The sequence below is a fragment of the Squalius cephalus genome, assembly GCF_949319135.1.
Source record: "Squalius cephalus genome assembly, chromosome: 20".
NCBI lineage: Eukaryota > Metazoa > Chordata > Actinopteri > Cypriniformes > Leuciscidae > Squalius > Squalius cephalus.
This window is the reverse complement of record NC_137141.1, coordinates 19,262,711-19,283,567: the sequence shown is the minus strand read 5'-3', so window position 1 is coordinate 19,283,567 and position 20,857 is coordinate 19,262,711. Positions and strand designations below refer to the sequence as shown.

Genomic DNA, 20,857 nt, shown 5'->3' with positions numbered 1-20,857 from the left:
AGGCTTTAATGTGAGGTAGCTGAAGGGGCAAATTGAACCATCTGTTTGATCCCTACAAAAACACTTTAGTTAATAGCACAGCCAGCGATAATATGTTTGTATACATTTGGTCCAACATAGGGCTGGGCGATATGGCCAAAAAAAAATATCACGATAATTTTTTTTATATCAGTCGATATCGATAATTATCACGATAAAAGTCAAATCTTTATTTCTTTCAGGTTTAAAGGCAGATTCTTGCTCCTAAGTGAAAGTTGTAGAAACCAGAGCGTTAATTGTGGTTTTAAACTACTCTTTATTGTCAGAACATATCAGGACAAACACTTGCCAAACTGGTGAACATTTCACAAATCTGAGGTAGAACATTCAAACATTTGTCATTTTTCCTTAACAAAATAAATATCTTTATTGGACAATTAATTTCTTAGTTTCTGCATGTGCTAATTTTTATTTGGTAAAATGTAATATTCTGACTGTGTGAGTTTTATTAAACTTAACCATTGGTCATCCAGTATCATGCATTTAGATCATGATAACCTCACTATCATGGCAAAATGTAACTTTATGGTTTTGTTGTGGCAAAAATACTCATTAAACAACCATCACTGCGTAAGAGACATTTCTGAAGTCAAATTGTCTTTTAAAAGTATTTATTCTTGCAAGAAGGCCCAGTTGCCACACAGAAGTCACCAGTACAGTCTGTGAAACAAGTGCGACGACGAGAGGGAGGGCAGAGGAGCCTTTATACTGCTTTCAAGGTCTCCTGCTTACAGGCCCTTATCTAAACAAGGGAAGGTTTCTCTGCTAGTCATCTAATCCTGCTGAGTTTATTCTTACAAAGTCACAAGTTCTAAATTGGACGACCTCTGACCATAGGGGTCAGAGGTCCCTTTTCAATCTGCCTCCTCCTGACGTTTCACCTGTTTCCCAGTGTTTAAAAACAAACACATATTAGTCATATGTTGGCAGACTACGTACAGTCCAGCAAAGATCATTTCAATGTCTTAATAATGAAAATAATCAACACTGTAAATCAATGAAAATCAAAATTTTCCATTACAGTTTTTAATATTACCAGGCTAACGTTACAGTAAATTCATGGTAAATGATGGGAATTTGTAGACGGAAAAGCCTTCTGCGTACAGTGTTTCTCCTGTTTGTCAGCGCTGTTTCATCTGCCTTTAAACTGGTTTAAATCACTGAGACATTGTGTTCTTCGCTGAACTCAAGCGCTTCTCACTGGATCTCGTGACGAGATCGATCAGAGTAAACGCATCGGCTCTAGTGAGCTCGCGCTGCGCTGCTGTCTGGACTTTGAGCCGAGCGGATAAATGGTCTGTGTGGCGCGTGGTTCAAATGAGTTTCGTTCCGCTTTTGGCGCATAAACATTATCGAACATTTATCGAACTCTTGATATCGTTTTATCGAGAAAAATTATATCGCGATAATTATCGTTATCGTTTTATCGCCCAGCCCTAGTCCAACATGTGCTGTAGAAAATGCTACATCGTTTAATAGAAATTCAATAAAAATTGTTAAATGAGAGAAAAACACTTTAGTTCAATGCCTTCCATGTGTCTCTCACCTGTGACACCTGGACTCGAAGGATTCGATGTGGGTTTTGCTCCGTCCAGTAATTGCTCCGCCCTATTAGACAGGGGGCCGTCGACAAAAATGTCGGCGTCATCAATATCATCACACACACCTCCAATTTGAAGGAAATGAAGCTCTCCACCTTCAGAAAGGAAAATAAAAAATTATTGTGCTGACACTTCAATAAAAGGGTTTACATTTTCTAAACATATAGCATGTATACTGCAATGAAAATATCCCTCTGAATTTCTGGAGCAAATGGTGCTTGCCATGACAAAGCTAGGATGTTCTGGTCACTTAGAAGCCAAGTCAAGAGTTTCTCTGATATTCTGGATAATATGACTTTGTGAATCCTTCAATGTGGGTTTGAGATTTTTTTTTACGTACTATCACCCATTAGGTGAACATTAAAAAAGTCAGATACCTTCAAAAAGTACAGCCACAACTCTTCAACAAACCACATAATATGATCCTTCATATGCATAGGACAAATTGTACACAATTCATACTTAGGGTTAAGGGCTTGTACAAATTTCTAACTGCAAGTGCAAGTATGTTGAATAGTAATGCTTGTCTTGATAAAAACTAACGATTAAAAAATGCAGAGACAGACAGTAGAAAAAGAAAGTAAAAAAGGCAGAGGTGGAATTCCCCTATTCTCCCACTAACTCATTCACAGGTGTTATACACAGACACACTCAAACAATTAGTTTTCCTTCATTAGCTACATATTTTTATTAATAGACCAAAGCAACAGATACAGACTCTGTACTATTGTACTCAATGTTGCCCCCCTGTTGTCAATAATTTTATCCCTTAAAACACATCTTTGATCACCAAAATTACGTTTTAAATTTACTTCCTGTGTAAATAATTTCTTCATGCCTTAAAATAGATTGAATGTAATTCTACACCCTTGCTTCATTTAGGATACATGAATATGCAAATGAGTCCCCTCCTCCACTCACTCACAAGGCTCAGACCACCTGATCCACTCAGTAAACTTTACTGTAGTAAACGCTACACCTGGCTTCTCGAGACTCCACTGCTTTGCAGCAGTTAATGATATGCTAAAGCCCGCCCAAGTTGACGGGATTGGTTACATTCTTGTGACTTCGAAAACAGGGGTGTTTCCAAAATGCGTTTTTGAGACTGTCTTTAGTATATGGCAGTTTTAAAGACAAAATACTCAGCATTGATGTTGACTGATGAATTTGTACATGGTTTGTCTTAAAGCACATTAAAAAAAAAACATAAACATTAAAAACTTGATTTTCACCACAGGAGGTCTTTAATTCAGTCAATCAAAAGAACAAGATAAAACCAGTACAAACACACTGCACTCAATCCTTGACTTCCCAAGGTCATATCTCAGGGATGCCAGTGACATAGTGGCCATATTTGAGAGCAAATCTGTGTGACCACTATGGTTAATGAGAACCTTATTGTTAACGATGGTGATGAGGTATGTGTGGGCAGCAAGCTAAACTGAAAGAAACAGTGAATCTCCACACCTCATGTTCCCTTGTTAGTGAACAACACATTAAGAACCCTGATGTAACGGTGGTAAACAGTCTGGGTTGAATCACAAATGAATAGGTCAACCAGTACTCGGGTGTCGGTCCGATACTTTGCTGATGTACTCATAAAACTACCCCGATACAACCGCACCCGATACCATTAAGGAGCTGTTCACATATCGCGTCTAAAAACACGTGGAAAGCATGGCCGCACCACTTTCTCCTTTCTAGAAACGCTTGCGCTTCCGTGGCGCCTGTCGTTGCTATGCAACCATGAACATAGACCACTGCATTGCTTCTATTATGAGCGTGCTTGCCGCGCGCCTACATTTGAAATAACGAATTTGCACGCGATATGTGAACATAAGTTGCTTAAGGTAACGTGACATTAGCATCCCTAGGGTCAATAACTGCAGACTTGCTCACCTTTTGTGCAGGCACACAGCCGGTCGGTGCCTGAGCAGTAGGTAACAGAGACGAAGGGGTCCACCTCCTCTGTCCCCTCTTTCTTGGGTGGCTCCACTTTTGCTAACACCTCTAGGGTGGACAAGTCCAGAATCATGATGTAACCCGCCTGTGTAGTCACCACCAGATGTCCGAGTCCGGCCACCTCTCCTCTCTTCTCCTTCCCAACGGCTGATCCCGCACTTGGGCCAGCTGTCACTGCGGACGCCACTGTCCCCGTGCCATTTTTGAGCCCAGAGGGTGTCGACTCCTCAGACGTTTCCTCTGAATCGTCCTCTCTGCCATCTAGAACATCTGGCGGCAAGAGGAGGAGAGACGTGACGGCATCCCGTGGGTCACGAATCTGCTGCACCTTCACTGGTTCCTCCTCCAGGGTCACGATGCGGGTGGAGTAATTTAACTTGTAGAGTGCTAAGTATCCACCGCCACCACTGCCCCCCAGAGGCCTGGAAGTATGGGCCTGCTGCTGGTCGTGAGGGGGCAGGATGAGAGGGGTCTGTGGAGGAGAGATGCCCGAGTGGGTGTCATGCCCATTGGCCAATGTCTGTCCTTTGCGATGGGCACAGAGGGCCGAGTGCAGACGGTTTAGGGTGTTTAACACCTCCACCTGATTGATAGCACTAAGGGACTCTACGGAGCATGGTTGAAGACCGACTAACAAGTGTAAGCCATCGCTGCAGGGCGTGATGGAGTCCACATACAGGTTCTCTTCTTCTAATGCTTTTGGCAACCGCAAGCACTGCACCAGAGAGCCCGGTCGTGGAGCCAGCGAGCTCCACTTTTCCCCATCCAGAGGTCCGAGCCCAGCCGCCGCATCCGCAAACTGCTGGATGTATGTGATGGGAGGGTCCTGCAGCAGTAGCTGCTCATGTGAGTCAAACTCCATCTCGATAATCTGCGGGACGGTGAAGCCCTCCTCATGAAGTCCTTTGCTCATCAGGTTGTTCATTTGGGTGAACACCTTCCCTGAAGACTTCTCGTCTGCTTCCTTGATGCTGTACAGGAGAAGTACAGGCATAGTCCTATGCACAGGGGCAGCTGGTGGAAGCTTCGGGGAGCCCAGGTCTGTAGGGGGATTACAGGACTCGATTTCCATGGGACCCTGGTCTGTTGCAAGCCCCTCTGGGGCAGCAGTCCTTACTGGGCTATCCATGGAGCGACGAGACGGAGGGGGACCTAGTGGAGAACTAGCTGCTGACCGGTAGCTTAGCAGTCCGCCGGCCAGTAGGCAGGGGAAGGGAATGTTGTGGTGCTCAGTCAGCCTATCCTTTGCCTTGTCAGGTTTAGGGGGGCCCAGTGAGTGCTGTGGGTTGGCTCCCAACTCCTCCAGGTCTTTAACTGTGTCCTCCAGCACACTGGCCACCACCTCCCACTGCAACTTCTCAGGCTGCTGTAGGACACTGAGAGCTGTGACTCCCAAACTCACCTCCATCGTCTCCTTCTGACCCAGTGGGCCTACAAAAACATAAGGAGGAAGAACAATAAGTAGGATGCTTATTGACAAAACTGGGCATAGATGTAAAAAAAAACAAGTGATGAATAAATGTTGTTAATTCATGAAATTCAATGTTTTACCTGTGACTGACTCTGATCTGGAATGCTCTTCGCTGTCCGAGTCCTCTATCTGGTCATCGCTAGATACAAAAACACAGGAAATATTCAATAAACACAATAATAGGACATGATGTTTTAAAATAATTTGCAAAAAGTGTGTAAATGTGGGTTTAACACCTGTCCCCCTCTAGTTTGGGTAAGTCAGAGCAGCAAGTGGCCTCCTCTAGCCAGGAGAGCGTGGGTCTGCGTGATTCTGTGCCCGTGAGAGACTGCTGCTCGCTGCCAGACAGGATCAGCTGCCTCAGGATGGCTGGGTCATATGGGTTCACCTCAAACTTTAAATGCACCTGCACAGGAGAGAAAAAACATTGTAGTGCACTGAGATACAGGCGTATTGCATCTTTCGCACACACTTTAGAGATGATCAACATACCTTCATAAGCTTTGAAACATCCCAGATGCAAATCTTCCCCCTTTTGGTTGCCGTAGCAAGGAAATGAGGGCAGCTACCGAACCCATAACACACGATTTTATCCGAACCATCTGCACTGGGACACTGAGCAGGGCTGGTGGCCAAGGTGACGGATAGTGGAACATTTTGGGTGTGCTCTCCTTTCACAAATGGACAATTCGGAGAATGGCGCTCATGCTCAGACCTAAAGAAGCATTAAATGTAGTGATGGAATGGTTAATAGCAGTTGGAGGGATTGCAGCTCTTGGCCTTCGTTTAGGTACATTTATTTAAAGCTTTTCATAGCAGTGTTTTTTCTGCTGTGTGAGTGAGTGTGACATTGTGAGCTGATTTTAGTGGGATGCTTCTCACCAGGGCTCATCTGTAGGTTCCCAGCACACCAAACACACACTGCAGGTGAAGCACATGGCCCGGTCATCACCTGTAGATGCAGGCTAGAAGGAAGAAGAGCGAGCTGTTAGCAGCATCTACAGTGCAAAGAGACATTCAGGGACCTCACTAAACAGATAAAAATAGACCAGTCAAAAGACAACAGGTAAATAAACCGATGTTGTGCAGTGAATAAAGACGACAAATCATTGCACACTATAAATGCAATAGTCGAGTGTCACATTACGCAAATGAGTGCTTTGATTTTTTTTTTTTACTTTCTCTTTTTTTGTCCAACTCCTTTATTTTCAGGACAGTTCTTTAAGGTCATTTCAGTTCATAATTCATCAGATTTTCCAGTTTCGTTCTTTATGTCTTGAACTAACAGAATGTCCCTTTGCTGTGGCATCACCCTTTCATCCACAACACAGAGCCACTGTTCTCCCCTCACTCTGTTCGGTTGGCATGACAACAGGGAACATGGGTGAGAGGAGTAGTGTGGTCTCCTTGGTTACACCGCGGCTCAACCCTTCTTGGCATGCATGGTGACACGAGTAGAGACAATACATCAGGTACCATAGCAGCATCGGGAATTCCCAGATATCAAAATAAAACTGAAATCAAAACATTCATGAAATGATCTTTGATCTCATAATAGCCATTTCAAACATTAATTGACGGTGGTGTCCCAGATTTATTTCTTCTTTTTTTAACTGTCTTAATAATTCATATTTGTTTTCTTTTCATTCTTGTTGACCTAGTCTGGGCTCAAAATGATTTCACTTCCAAATAGTGATACAATCCGGCTTTCACAATCAGTCAGCAGCCATTAAAGCCGGGATCAGACTACAGGAGATTTTAAATCTAACCGATAGTAAAATCTGGGTGCATTACACACATAAGGGGAATCTTCACAGATTTTCTTCTTTCAAATATCAAACCTGCACAGACTACAAGATTTGAAAATTGTGGCACATCACACACTACAAGATATTTTTAAGATCATCATGCCAGATTTAGCACCTCATGGGGAAGTGGATGTAAACATAATGGATACTGTGTTGTGGCGACTTGCTGTAGACATTATACGAGGACAAATTATAAATGCAGTCGTGTTGTTACCACATTTCCACCACATTTTTCAGGTGTAAATACCAAGAGTTTCCACCTGAAACTCCTGTAGTCTTATGAGCCCGGCTTATGAGGAATCATTCAAACAGCGAAAAAAGAAACCAAAACCAAAAACATAACATACCACGCAAAAAGCAAAGCAAAGAGGACCTGGGAAGAGAAAGTTAGGGCAAAATTTAAAGCTGAGTAAATTTTAAAAAATCATTCCCATTGTGATGACACAAACCTGGTGATAAAAGCCCGCCTGGGCCATTGGATCAGGCTGAGCCCATCTGTAGCCAGAATGAGGCCAGGATGTGAACGTCTCTCTCCTGTTAGCTTCACTGTACATCAGAGACCTATACATATCACACAAACACACACAATAATAAGTGAAACGAGATCTTTGGTGAAGAGCACACAAACCTCAAACAGACCTACAAATGAGTCTACATCCTCAAATTCAATATAATTAAAAGTAGCTTTTTACACTTTATTTAGAAAACATGAGATGTGCTTGCCCAGGCTAAACCTGCAACCATGAATATGGGGTGTTCTGGGTGGTTTTCAGTGTGTTTTAGTGTGGTTACTTAAGGTGTTCTGGGTGTTTTTAGAGGTTTTTCCTTATTGCAACCAGCTGAAAGACACCAAATCTCAATGATTTACAGGTTTAAAGATGTGGTTTTGGTCCATTCATCAACATAAGTCCCATCACCCATCAAGTGATAATGGAAAGTCTGATTGTTTTTAAAAGTAATAGCACACCTCTCAAGCACTATTTAAGATAACATTTACAATTCAGAATGCTGTTATGCCATCACAAATAATCTCAAAGAAGTGGCCATGTTTCATGCAGTTACCTGTCTACAGAGCGTCCGGGTCCAACACCTAGCTCTGGCCTTCCACTCGGTAAGAGGTAGGAGAGTCTGTCCATGACCGAAGAGGCGACCGATAGGGCCGCCACATTCTGATTCAGCTTTTTGAGCTCGTTCACGATGGCACTTGTTACCACTCTCAGCACGTGATGAGGGAGATGGAAGGTCACGGTCGCCCACTGGAGAGAGAGAGAAAAAAGACGGAGAGAGACATTCAATTTCAACAGCATTCACTGCAGATAGGCATGCAGATAGGCATGCAAGATGGAAAATGGAAATACTAGATTGTGTACGTCTTTTTAGGAGTCTATAACACCTGCAAATATTTTTCAAGCTTGACTGCCTAATTTCAAGCCAAAGCATCTAAAACATTTCTAATCTGAAAAGTCTGAACAAGTCTAAACAAGCTTGTTCACAGAAATCCTGGCTTATTTGAACTTCACTCTCATTTAAACCTCCCATGTTCAAGAGCCAGGAAAGTTCCAGAACCCAGTGTAGAGGTCTGACAGGGGTCATTTGACAGTGAGTGAGAAATCCATCACCGTAGCTGATGCTCATTGTTACAGCAGTGCGATCTGGATGTCAGCCAAATTACAGGGGGAAAAAGGGTGCTTGGATGACTACACGAGGGAATGCTGCACTTACTTTCATTTTAGCACATGAGGCTGATGCCATGGTCCACTGCAAAACTGACAGGACTGCAGTAATATACTGATGGTTTGGAGGACTCAGGGAGAAACATGCTGCCATTATTAACTTGTCACTGGTCAATTTATTTTAAGAATGCTGATCTAGGATCAGTTTCGTCCCTCTTAGATAAATATGACTCATGTAAAAATACCTAGATCAGCATTTATAAAGTGTTCTAATAAACACAGATTGTAAATAAAGGAGCCGATAGTGCGATAACCGATTCTCTTGTTTTCTCATTACACAGATGTGATCTGTAGACACTGTCCACAAAAGACTAAAGAAATCGCTGCTCTCTATACACATTTTGCATCTGATATAGAGACTCTAGAAATGAGAGCTCAAGATCAGCCCTAGAGTCAAAGAAAGAAAGAAAGAAAGAAAGAAAGAAAGAAAGAAAGAAAGAAAGAAAGAAAGAAAGAAAGAAAGAAAGAAAGAAAGAAAGAAAGAAAGAAAGAAAGAAAGAAAGAAAGAAAGAAAGAAAGAAAGAAAGAAATGGATTGCATTTAAAGTTTTATTTAATCTTATTTTTATAAAAACTATTTATTTAATTTATTTTAGTTAACTTATGCTTTATTTTGATGTTAATTTTTTATTTATTTATTTATTATTATTATTTCTTGTTACTGTTATTTTATTATTACTGGTAAATTATTATTATTTTTTTTTTAAATATTTAATTTTATTTTTATAAACAATATAAGTTTATTTATGTTATTTTAGGGGTGTAACGATACATTCATTCATTATTCGAAACAAATCGTGATACTGAAACCACGATACGATACTATTGCAATATTTTAAGCCAAAATAAAGAGAGGTTGCTGCGACTATCCCGTGCTCACTATGTCCCGCCTCTTTCGCTGTTAATGCACTCTACATATAAGAATAAACTATCTAAAATGCTTTGAATAATCATACTACTAAAACTAAATATGATATGGTGATTGAAATGTTTGCACTTTCACTTTGAGGGGTGAACTATTACTATTCTCAAACTGTAAATGGTTAGTTCATCCAAAAAAATGTATTCTGCATTTACTCACCGTCATGTTTTCACGTGCCACGCAAGCATTTTAATGTCCGTGTTTACTACAGTATGCTCATTGTTGTAAACCTGTTCATCATATTAAGCCATCGTGTCTCTTCAGAATACTTGGATTTGGATTAGACCACTCAACTGTTTTCATAGTTCATTTTATGATGCCTTTATGACATTTTTTTGGATCTTTTAAGTTTTAGAGGAATGTCTAAATCAGGGTTCACCAATCTCGGTCCTGGAGGGCCGCTGTCCTGCAGAGTTTCGCTCCAACCCCAATTAAACACACCTGAACCAGCTAATCAAGGTCTCACTAGGCATACTAGAAACTTTCAAACAGGTGTGTTGGAGCTGGTTGGAGCTAAACTCTGCAGGACAGCGGCCCTCCAGGACCGAGATTGGTGAACCCTGGTCTAAATGGATATTTTAAATGGAGGGACAGAAATCTCTCAGGTTTCATAAAAAAATATCTTCATTTGTGTTTGGAAGTTGCACGAAAATCATGAACATGATGACAGAATTTACATTTTTGGGTGAATTATAGCCTACCTTATAAATATAGTAAGCCAAGCATTGGATAAAACTAACTCTATATCACAAATCATATAGTTTACATCAATGATATATATCGTCGCATGTTCATCTCGATATAACAATGTATCGTTACATACCCAGTTATTTAACAGTATATTAGTTTTCTTGTTATGCTTTATTTTGTTGTTACTTTATTTTATTTTTATTTGTTGTTTATTTGTATCATTTTATTATTACTGGCACATTTTTATTTATTTTTATAACTATTTTTATTGAATTGATTAATTGTAATTTAGTTTATTTTATTTTGTTGTTTATTTGTTATTTCGTCATTATTTTTCAATTCGTTGGATATCACTTAATGGTATTGTTATTACTGCTGGCACATTAATTTTTTTTATTTTTTATTATTATTTCATTTGTTTATTTGTTTTATTGTATGTAAATCCCAAAAGAGTACATTAAAACTGAAAATGAAGAGAACAAAAGGAAGAAAGCGGCCTTTAGTGAAGTTTTGCTGCAGAGAGTCCGAACACAACTAAAGTCACACCCAATCATGCGTTACTCTGTGAACTGAGTGTTCCTTTGTGCTCTTCTCTTTGCATTCTTACAACAGCACATGAAACAGTATGCACGAACACAGAGAGAGTCTTAAGATGGACCTCAGCTCCGTCAAACTTCAGTGGCACAGGTGTATCAGCGGGAGTCTTTGATCATCCTCCTGTTACTGCAGGGCTACTGATACAGGGCTCTGCAGCACCGCTGTTCAATACAGTGTGTTTGTGTCTGCACAGATCAGTCACCGTGAGGATGCGTCTCATGAATAATCTATACGCTGTAATGCTACATGACTCAACTATTCTTGCTTATTAACAAACACACACACACAAACACACAACACAGTCAGACTGCATTACATCAGCAAACATGTCACAGCACAGACTGTATCAGGAGATTTTAATCCAACTTTTTGGGGTACACAACTTTAAGAAAAAGTAGCTTGCAAGAAGCTCTGCAGGCCTGAAACATGAAGCCAAATCCCAGCACTGCGCAATAATGAATAGATGAGCAATACTACAACGTGTGTGAGGAAGAGAAGTAGAGACCAGCACTGTGATTGAAGAACACTTGAAGAATGTACCCTACAATCACATCACTGACAAATCAGATATGGCTATGAATTAAATAAAAACAATTCTTGATAGGACAAAATATGTTTTAAATGGAAACATGTTTTCTGCTTTACAAAAATTATAAAGTGTGCAATAAAGTTTTAAATAGGGATTAAAGTCACAATTGCGAGAAATTAAGCAAAAATTGTAAGACAGAAATTTGTAATAATGAGATAATAAATTACGAGAAAAAAAAAAAACTTATGAAATATGAAGTCCTGCGGGGACTTTGAATCATTTCGGAGAAATAAATATGCAATTGGATTGGAGCTATAAAGTCATATTTAGGAGAAATAAAGTCACAATTGTCAGATTATATAAAGTAAATTATGAGGAATAAAGTTGCGATAGGATCGTAATTGTTAGCTACATAGTCATAATTATGAGAAGTAAAGTTAATATTGTGAACCACAAAGTCAATTCAAATATATAAATTAGGCAATTATGAGATATAAATTAGGCAGAAATGGGCTTGACTGATTTTCACAGAAAGATCAAAATAGTGATTGTGCAACCTATAGTAGGCTGGGTTGATAAATCATTAGGCTAATTATACTTCTACACTGAACTTTTTTACAACTCCACTTAGAAGAGTGAGATAACTTATGAATGATGCATCCTTCCTGTTGGACTCACCTTTGCCACTTTGTGATTGGCCGCCGTCTCATGTGAGGTATTCTCCAGGCCTTCTTTAAGCTGGGTGAGAAAGAGATCGTAGCCCTCTGTGTTGGAAACATCCACCTTCTCCATACAAGCATACAACATCTGCTGGGCCTGCAGGGGAACAAGAGGAACATTTAATTTCATGCTTACCACCCATTCAAACCTCAGAGGCACAGAATATAACCATCAAGTCATTTGATTCATCTAAATAGAGAGCAGAGAACTCATAGGAAAGGAGTTAAACATGACAATCCGTCACACTCAAGGCAACTGCACTGTGAATGGCCTCCTCGTGTCTGTATTTCCTCATGATGATATCAAATGACCATTAGACTCCTTCAGATTATTAAGGGATATTGATCTCAATGGACCGATAGCACAGGAATGATGCTGCTTTTTACTGCAGGAAACATTAGATGTTACAGAACCAAAATTACTTCTATTCAGCAGGAATTCATTAAATTGATCAAAAGTGACAGTTAAGACATTTATAACGATAAAAAGATTTCCATTTCGAATAAATGCTGTTTATTGAATGTTTAATTCAAAGAATTAACTTGAAAAGAACTTCATGTTTCACATATTAAGCTGCACAATTTTTTTAAACTGTGCTAAGAAATGTGTCTTGAGCAGGAAATCAGCATATTAGAACGATTTCAGAAGGATCATGTGACGCTGAAGACTGGAGTAATGATCTTACCGACCGAGAATGAGTTCTTACCGACCCCAAGCTTTTGAATGGTAGTGTACTTTTTAGAGTCTATGCAAAATCTAAATGGGTAACTTGTCAAGTAAATGTCAAATGGGTAATGTTAAATGGGTAAATGTTAAGCACATCTTGGCACCATGGGTATCACTGTATCCTTCACTCCACTGAGTTCAAAGCACTTGGGGAACGTTGTCACAAATCGCCTTAATACGCTGTGCATCTTTTATTGAGAGCTCAGATGGAAGTTCACAGCTAACATTACTCAAAATAAAGCACATCACAGAGATGTACGGCTGACATATCAAACAATACTGTATCTGTTGGTTCCACCTAGCAGTTTCCAACTATTTAGGCTATGTGTGTGTGTCGATGTCGAAACACTTGAAAAATTTACGAGTTGAAAAAAAAAAACTCGTAACAATGGCATGACGGCAATGTAATTTTAGACAACTGCAGAAGTAAAACACCGCCCCAGAGCTTAGAAAGACGGAACATAAAGGCAGGCCTCATGTATCAGTCTCGTATGATAAGATGTTCTCTCTTATCCATTTTACCATGTCAATACCAAAACCAATACCATAAACAATAAGCTAATCACAGTCAACATTATGGTATTTCTAAAAAGAAAAAAAAAACTATACAAACAGATTTGCTTTCAGTGCTTTGGTGACGACTCAAGTTTACACTTCAGTTCTCACATTTCACTGTACACGTTTATGAATGGCCTTTCTGAACAGCAATAAGTTGAGTCACATGACTGAGACTAGGGAACTCCTAAGTTAACTCATGTGACCTAGCAGAACAGATCTGGCTGCTTAGAGGAACAGCTTGCGGCCTGCAGAAGTCTGTTTTGACATCAATAGCCTCTGTGTATGCAAAAATATCATCAGACAAATACACACATAGATCAAAACTGGATTTCAAGCATTAGAAGAATGATACTTATGTCACTGCCACATGTTTATTTCTAGTCTCTTTAAAAAGCAGTCACTCAAAGAAACAGAGACAATGGATTTATTATAATGAATTAATAGCCGACCTAAGCAGGTTTTTCAACTGCAGACGACAATGTAGATAACTATACTGTTTAAAGGTCTGCAAGATTTTTTTTTTATGTTTTTGAAAGAAGTCTCACTAAGGCTGCATTTATATGATTGAAATATAGTAAAAACTGAAATATTGTAAAATATTATTACCATTTCTTTATTTTAAAATGTATTTTATTCCTGTGATGGCAAAGTCGAATTTTCAGCAGACATTACTCCAGTCTTCAGTGTCACATGATCCTTCAGAAATCAGTCTAATATGTTGATTTAGTGCTCAAATAACATTACTTATTATTAAAAATGTTAAAAACAGTTGTGCTGATTAACATTTTTTTCAGGATTCAAAGTTCAAAAGAACATTTATTTGAAATAGAAATATTTTATAAAATTATAACTGTCTTTAATGTCACTGATCAAAAAGCAGCATTGATCAATTTAATGCATGGATTCTTAGTAAATAAAAGTATTCATTTCTTTAAAACTTTTGGACAGTAGTGTATATCTTTTTATCTATTTACTTTGCACAACAACATTCAATAAAAATACTTTTATCTAATTATCTAATTTTATCGTTTGATCAGGCAGGTAATCTCAACAAACAATGCTGATGTGGTCTAATATTAATGGTACAGAACTAACGTGTGAACGTGATATCTAGTATAAGGCTAAACAAATATGTTGGACAGAAGTGGTAAACACAAACATTTATGATGCAATTTGTAGGGAAGAATACTTCAGCATATCAACAGTCAAAGACTAACTAATGAGCAATCCCTCTGCCTTATATTTCGAACACAAACCAGATCTTAAAACGCATAGTAAATCACCCATAAAGTCAAGACCAAGCCTCAACATCCACAAATGTATCCAATTTAACAAATCAAAGGACAAACCAAGCATGCTTGACATGACCCTTGTTTCCACTACGTCATATGGTGCATACTCTTGAAATGACAACCCCTGGATGAAACTTATAAGCAGTTCATTTCATTTTAACTGTAAAAACAACATTATACTTGAGTCTCAGACCATCTCAGGTAAGTGTGCCCATTAGTGTACAAGATCCATTGGTTCTCACACATTAGCGTATGTGGCCAAGGAGTGGTGAGTGCTGGGAGTTTTGTTTTCAAAGTGTCCTAGGACACAATAGACCAGTCTGTCTGCATAGCATTCTTTGTCAGACTGGTTATGCGATCGCTAAATCAACAAGTGCACTCAAACAACTACAGTTTTGTACACCACATACTAAGGAAGTGCATGATCATTTATGTTGTGCAGTGATGGATGAGGGACAAAAACTTGTGTTATACGCTATACTGACACTGACCTTAGCACAAGACTGACAGATGACCTGTACTTATATGTTCTTCAAAGACAGCCATGACAAATATTAAGATTTTATGACTTAAACATTGTGTGCTGTCAAGCAGTGATGTGTCAGTCAAAAGTGTTAATCAGCTATAGTGCATCTGCAATAGTCACATCGTATGACAGGGCTGGAAGGTATGACGGTATATATCGTTACCGCGTAAATAAGTGGGCGTGGTTAACTCACGTGCAGACTGAGACACTGAGATTTGACAAAGAAACATGGAGAAAGCAGATCAAGAGGATCCACAAAGGAATTACGTTTCCTAAAGGGTTGTTGTTAACGTGATATTTTAGGGGAAAAAGACGCAGCAGTCAACTAGAGCAGTGCAGCACCCGTAGGCTACAGTTTAGAGGAGTGCACGTTCGTATCGCAACGGGGAATGCATGAAGCTTACTTGACAACAACAGTTCATATATCAATATCGTAACGAATAGAAATAACCTTAAATAATGTATAGTTATCTGCATCTTTGCGTCTCTTATGTATAATTACTTATGCATTTTACTGATGCAAAAGACACGAGAGGGATATACTGCGTTTTTAAGGGGCTTGTTTTGCTCTTTTTGTGATATCTGGCAACCTGTCACCTGGAGCTTTAATCAAGAGAAGTTCAGAAGTGTCAGGTTCATCAAGTTCAGAAGTGACTAGAAGGAGAGCAGCAGTATGAAAACCAAACAGCAGCTACTGTTAGTGTTGACTAAGTAGTTTAAATTATACACACCTTGTAACTGCGTCATTATTTTACCATAGCCCGGTGAACACCGGAACCATTGATTTTGTATCAAACACAATTGGGACCCTGAATAAACTGATTCCATGCAGTTAAAAACGCAGATTGCCTCATTGTTTAGGCTTGAATTGATGGTCACTATTTACTGATAGGGGTCAGGCAATGCATAACAGCTCATTCATTTATGAAGACAAATCCCATTATTTGACGTAAAGAATATGTTATATACAATCAATCAATTTGCTGGGTTTCTTACCTCAGTAACGGGCAGCTCCAGCTGCACCAGATCTTCTGGCTTGGACACAGGGGCCTGGAGAGCTGTGTCCAAAAGAAGAATCCCATTCAAGTCTTTCCTGCAGCCGACAGCGTAATCGTCCACAAACAGCACCTTATCCACAGCTGGGAAGTACTGACACCTCACTCGGCCCCCAGGTTTCGCTGTCAAAAAACACACAGAGAAGGAGAGAGGATGATCATGATGCTTTGCTACATTATACCTATTATAACATGCATGTAAAAAAATAAAACAAATAATACAATAGCTGCTTTTACATGGACCCTAATAATCCGTGTGCAATCGGAACAGTAGCACAGTCAGGCAAAAAAGTCACATGTAACCACATCAATCGTAATGAATTGGACAAATCCGACTGAAACTTCATTCGGATTGTAACGGGTGGTTTACACCTTTTCTAATACATTCGATAGGACATGTAAACACACTTGACCAGATTGAGAACCGAAACTGGAAAGTTTCGACATAGAAATGGTGTAATGATGTATGGTATGACTCACAGAACGAGCTGTTGTTGTTGTTGTTGTTGTTGAATATAGAGTCATAAATGGCTGTTGTGTCAATATAAAAATCTACTCCACTCATCATCTGTGAAGTGGTATGTCAGTCTATAATTCCACCACTTTGAAGCGGTACTAAACTGCAGTGGAAAAGCAAACCGAGCCATGCCGTGCCAAGCCATGCAGTGGAAAAGCGCTTTTGGTGTGAGCACGAAACCTGCAGGAATTAGTCAATTTATGTGCAATACAAGCACTATTGAACCAGATCGAATGAGACGAGTGAGTGAGATGAGGCGGGTGTGTGTGTAACTCAGCCGTCGGAAAAAAGAGAGCAAGAACGCGAAGCTGACGTTATTGCATGTGCCACTGGCAAAAAAACAGACCGGGTTGGAATCAGTACGTGAGACTAACCGGCCGGTCACCGGTTTTTTTATCAACACTTAGCCTAAATATGGGAAAGTTTCATTAAAAATGCAACATCTTGAAAAAAAGCTGAGAAAATCATGTTTTTTTCCCTCAAAGACTACAATGTGCATAAGCAATGCTTTTATCGCTTGTTTCTGCTCCTTTTTTGTCAGTGTTTTGATCCGGAGATTTTCTACTCTTTCAGAAAATGCATAATAGACCCCCCTACCGTATAACATTGAAAACACAGAAAGCCGGAAAATTCTGTCAATGGCGGGGAAGCATTGTCTCATAAATGATGGAAAATTTTGTCAATGGTGGGAAAAGAGTTAAACAAAGATTTGATCATGCTGTATGTGTAACAACAACAATCACCAGGCCGTTGGCACCCTCTGCAAGCATTTGTTATAATATGTTATGTACAGTTGATTATATTTATACTACATTATGTATTTTAACAGTGTTGTTCAATAAAACCTGGTTACTAATTGCTTTTGATGCTTTATTTGAACAAATTATAAGTCATTTTAATGGTTATTGTTCACTTAGGTCTATATTTATTAATTGATTACTCGATTAGGCTAATTGTCAAAATAATTTACTGATTACTAGATGACTACCAAAATAATGGTTAGTGAAAGCCCTAGTTAGTAGTAGCCTATGTGCCAACGGCAGGAAACACTGCATATTCAACATTCAACATATTCACTGTATATATGATTCATTCAAGAGGTGTCCATGTTAACGTAGCTGACAAAAGATGCCACGGCTTAATAAAATAATGATTAAATGAAAAATGCATACTACATTTTATTTCAATTATTTAATTAAAAAAACTATTTAATTTAATAAAGGGAATAAGACACTAAAGGCAGCGACTAAAGGAGTTGCAGGGCCAATGACAATCTAAAATTCACAATGTCTAAAAGGCAACCACATTTACAATGTGCATTACATTCAACAGTTTGGGGTTGGAAAGATTTTTCTAATGTTTTTGAAAGTAGTAGTAACCAAGGCTGCATTTATTTAAACAAAAATACAACAAAAACAGCAATATTATGAAATAACATTACAATGTAATTTATATTTTTTAATTTTAATATAATTTAAAATGTAATTTATTTGTGTTATGCAAAGTTGAATTTTCAGCATCTTCACTTCAGTCTTCAGTATCACATTATCCATCAGAAATCATTCTAACATGCTGATTTGATGCTCAAGAAACATTTCTTAAAATTAAGAAAAAAGTCCTTTGAATGGTAGGGTATATTTGAAATACTTTTTTCTTACAAAAAAATATATGAATGAATGGAAGCACATGCAGAATGCAAAGGAAATACTAAACTTGTTTTGGGCTACAACCTCGTTTTTGACTAATCTGAACTGAGACACATACATCCAGAACATTCACCAACACAGACACTAAACAAGAAAAAGTGAGAAATGTCACTGGCATCAGCGTGTCATGCTGGCATCACATTCTAAAATGTTTACCATGCATTTACCATGCATGAATGACAGGACGCTGTATGCAAAATATGACTGAATTCTGATGAGTAGAAAGAGTTGATGGCGGTTTATCACATAGCCTAAATGCTGTATTCACAAGCAATCTCTACAAACATTTAGTCTACTTTAATGCATTTTAAATCACTTCTTAACAAGAGGAAAGAGGAAACAAGAGCCATACCCTAAATCTGCTCCCAAGTGGCTGTTACACACTCAGGGGAGAAAAAGGGAAAACCTCTCCAATCAATATTATCCATATACAAGCATGAGTCAACTGTTCTGAGCTAGCAACTTTCTGTGCCGAGACTCCCAAATAAATAACTTGCAATTCCAAACAAACATGTTAGTTTAGCATGATATCTGCAAATCAGCAATATTCAACCATACAAGTCTATAAATGTAGTCAAATCACTAGTGTCAGCCCCTACTGCCTACAGATACAGCCTTGTTGTTCTTGCGCACAGGGGATTTTCAGCAAAGAATCACAATGTCCTACGATGTTACCGATCATTCTTTGCATTTCATAAACATCCATGAATAAATGGGTGTTTTAACTCAAGAAAGATGAGTACACTAAAGAAAGATGAGAGTCACATCTCCACTTCTTTCATTCCTGTCACCGCTTTCTGGGAACATAAATTCAATTAAACTCTGATGGTGAGTTGTCTTTTTCAGATTAGTCCTACACTAAATGACAATGTCACATTCATAACTTCTAGTTTAACACTTTAAATATGTCCCTAAAGTTTTATCTGAAAAGCACCTTAAAGGTACATTCACAAATGTTAAACACATAAACATTTGACAGAAGACCTTCAAAGACTTGTCACTGCAAAGACACTGTTTACATCATTTAGTTTCCAGTTGTCCTTTCTTTAAAATATTTCGCCTTGCAATCTTATACATTTAATGAGCCGGATATTTCATAAGAGTAATGAAACAAACAAAATTATATTGATTAAATAAACATTATAGGGAGACTAAATTAGTCTGAAAGAGAGGCTGTTTTAAACCATTTGAATAATAATGCTTCGGGCAACAATACATAACTCCAGTGTAATTATGTATGTATATCATTACGCAATTTTAGCATTTAACACACACTATATATATAAATATATATAAAACCAATTAGTCTGACAAGTGTATATTACACGAATATCAACTAACGTTACACAAGCAGTCAATCTCACACTCAAAATGATGTTTAACTACAAACCGGCACAGAAAGCACTCGAACCTTCTCAAACCACACATACGATTATAAAACTAATCAATAAGTATAAATATCCGTGTAGTAAGCAATTTTACAGTCAGCTGTCACCTGTCAGGATTGACATAAACATGACCAGTGTTACTGATCCGTAGCAGGCTAGGCTACCGCTAGGCTACGGTTAGCATGATTAGCTAAACCTCTGTCAGCTAATTTAGAGCCAAAATCAATAAATTGTTTTCTTTAACAGTCGAAACCTATGATAATATGCACAATAAATCACTGACATGTATTAAGACATTGGTTGGATTTCACTAACACCAAGTTCAACAAAGACACACACCTTTACGAGCTGATATTTGCTAATGTTTAGATTAGCTTTAGTACCGCTTTACCCCCAATATCATATCAGATTTTAGATCATGTCTTGATTTAGTTTTATTCGACTATTAATGACAATAAGTGTAATGTAAATAAACACTACTGATATGTACATAAACTGTGTGTTGGTGAATAACGTGGCAATGTTTACAGTGATCCGCCAGCACAAGAGATCCAGGAGGCCCTAAACAGTTAGGATCATCAGGAGGCCCAAAGACTGAGGGATCACTGACAGAACAACAACTGCATCAAGAGCGAACGATTATTCTCACAAAAGTCTCTATATTATCACATAGACCCATCAAGAGTGAGGGACCATCCATTGGGGGCCTGAATAGTAAGGAGTTGATATTAAAACACTGCTCCATCAGGAGGCCCTTGAGTGAAGGATCATTATCAAACAGTCCTTCATCGCACAAGCCTTTCCATCAACAAGCCCCAAAAGGTACAGAACATTTGGACACAGTTCTCCATCGGGAATCCAAACAGAGGAGTCATTCCCGCAACACTGCACCATCAAAAGACCAAACGCACATTTTGACACTCTCCACCTCCATCACGAGCTATGCGAGGAAAGGATCTCCCATAAGCCTCCTCTATGAGGAGATCCAGCCCAGGATTCAGTTGTGATAAGATCCAGG

General features: G+C 38.8%; 1 protein-coding gene across 9 annotated transcripts in view; it reads right to left on the bottom strand.

The window, feature by feature from the left end:
* The window catches only part of birc6 (baculoviral IAP repeat containing 6), a 95,596-nt gene that overhangs the window by 74,279 nt on the left and 460 nt on the right, over window positions 1–20,857 (bottom strand). For all 9 annotated transcript variants that reach the window (XM_079853465.1, XM_079853466.1, XM_079853470.1 and 6 more), the window contains exons 2-11: window positions 16,170–16,351; window positions 12,030–12,167; window positions 7,944–8,137; window positions 7,331–7,442; window positions 5,956–6,038; window positions 5,566–5,788; window positions 5,310–5,479; window positions 5,154–5,212; window positions 3,540–5,033; window positions 1,586–1,735 (exon numbers count right to left, since the gene is read on the bottom strand). In XM_079853465.1, the coding sequence (XP_079709591.1) occupies window positions 1,586–1,735; window positions 3,540–5,033; window positions 5,154–5,212; window positions 5,310–5,479; window positions 5,566–5,788; window positions 5,956–6,038; window positions 7,331–7,442; window positions 7,944–8,137; window positions 12,030–12,167; window positions 16,170–16,351 (2,805 nt within the window). The remainder of the gene's footprint in view (window positions 1–1,585; window positions 1,736–3,539; window positions 5,034–5,153; window positions 5,213–5,309; window positions 5,480–5,565; window positions 5,789–5,955; window positions 6,039–7,330; window positions 7,443–7,943; window positions 8,138–12,029; window positions 12,168–16,169; window positions 16,352–20,857) is intronic.